The sequence below is a fragment of the Charadrius vociferus genome, unplaced genomic scaffold (assembly GCF_000708025.1).
Source record: "Charadrius vociferus isolate BGI_N301 unplaced genomic scaffold, ASM70802v2 scaffold1506, whole genome shotgun sequence".
In the NCBI taxonomy this organism is placed as follows: domain Eukaryota; kingdom Metazoa; phylum Chordata; class Aves; order Charadriiformes; family Charadriidae; genus Charadrius; species Charadrius vociferus.
Genome location: NW_009649037.1, coordinates 330117 through 331575, shown reverse-complemented (window position 1 = coordinate 331575; position 1459 = coordinate 330117). Strand labels below are relative to the sequence as shown.

At 63.3% G+C, this 1459-nt stretch overlaps 1 protein-coding gene across 1 annotated transcript in view; it reads left to right on the top strand.

Annotated features, from left to right (window-relative positions):
* Window positions 1–2: 2 nt before the first annotated feature.
* TMEM59L (transmembrane protein 59-like) overlaps window positions 3–1459 on the top strand; it is a gene marked incomplete at its 5' end in the record, with an annotated part of 5553 nt that continues 4096 nt past the window's right edge. Inside the window, 2 exons of the mRNA XM_009887867.1 lie at window positions 3–99; window positions 362–456. Coding sequence (XP_009886169.1) covers window positions 3–99; window positions 362–456 — 192 coding nt within the window. The remainder of the gene's footprint in view (window positions 100–361; window positions 457–1459) is intronic.

Sequence of the window (1459 nt, the reverse complement as noted above, 5' to 3'; positions counted from 1 at the left end):
TTCTCAACGCCTGTTACCGGGGCTGCCGGCTGTTCTCCATCTGTCACTTTGTGGATGCGGACGCTGAGCTGAACACAACCAGAGCCGAGTGTGAAGCAGGTGAGGAGCCGGTGCCCGAGTGGCCCCCGCACCCCAAATACTGTCCCGGGGGGGTTCCCCATGTACCACCGGCACCATCGCGACCGTCCTGCCTCCCCTCAGCCCCACGCTGTGCCCCAGACCCTGCTGCAAACCAAGCAGGGTGCAGATTTACACCCACTGGGTGTAAAGCAGGAGGGATAGGGATGTCCTGGGGGTGTGGGGCTCATCAGGGGCACTGAGGACCCCCTAATCCTGACATCCCCCCCCTCCTGCCTCGCAGCGTGCGCCGAAGCCTACAGCAACGCAGAGGAGCAGTTTGGCTGCGTGACGGGGTGCCGCAAGCAGCTGCCCGAGGTGGAGAGCAGGAAGGAGAAGGTGAGGGGCAGGGAAAATGGGGAGCCCCGGTTCCCCCCCTTAACCCACCCAGACTGTCCCCGGTGCCACCAGCCATGGCTCTGCCCCGTCCCTGCGTCTGTCTCCTTCCCCAAAGGGTCTGTGGGCAAGGAGGTGACAGGGGCTGGATGTGCCCCCCGCCCAGGGCACTGCGGCTGCTCCGTCCCTGTGCCATCACCCCGTGGGACTGCCGGGGACCGGCCAGGGAAGGCATTCGCCTCCGCAAGGAGCCTGGAGCCATGGGGTTGTCCTCAGGGTGGCTTCTCCGGCCACTTCAGCCCTTGCGTGACCCCCAGCGTGGGGACATGGGGTGTCTCAGTCATCCTGGGTGTGGCAGGGACCAAAGTTTGTCCCGCTGCCGGGCAGAGCAGGCAACGCTGATGTGATGGAGGCCACTGCCACACTGCTGAGCCCATCAGCCATGCTCTGCCTGGGACCCCATGGGAGGATGCTGGGACACGGTGGCTTGGCTCTCAGTCCCGCTTTAGGGCAGACCCCTCCCTCCCATGGGAGCTCAGCCCGGTGCCTCCTCAGCCAAGGGATGGAGGCTATAGCACCCCACACATGCAGCCCATCCCTCCATCCTTCCATCCATCCCTCCATCCCTCCATCCTTCCATCCTTCCTTCCATCCATCCATCCCTCCATCCATCCTTCCATCCTCCCTTCCATCCATCCATCCCTCCCTCCATCCATCCTTCCATCCTTCCCTCCACCCATCCATCCCTCCATCTATCTCTCCATCCCTCCCTCCATCCATCTTCCAACCCTTCATCCCTCCCCCTCTCCATCCCTCCCTCCCTCCCTCCCTCCCTCTCTCCATCCCTCCTTCCATCCATCCATCCCTCCATCGCTCCATCCCTCCCTCCTTCCATGTCTCCATCCATCCATCCATCATCCCTCCCTCCCTCCATCCATCCATCCCCCACTGCTCCCAAACCAAAAGGGCCAGCTGGGAAAAGTGATGCTGATCCTCACTGCCTCCT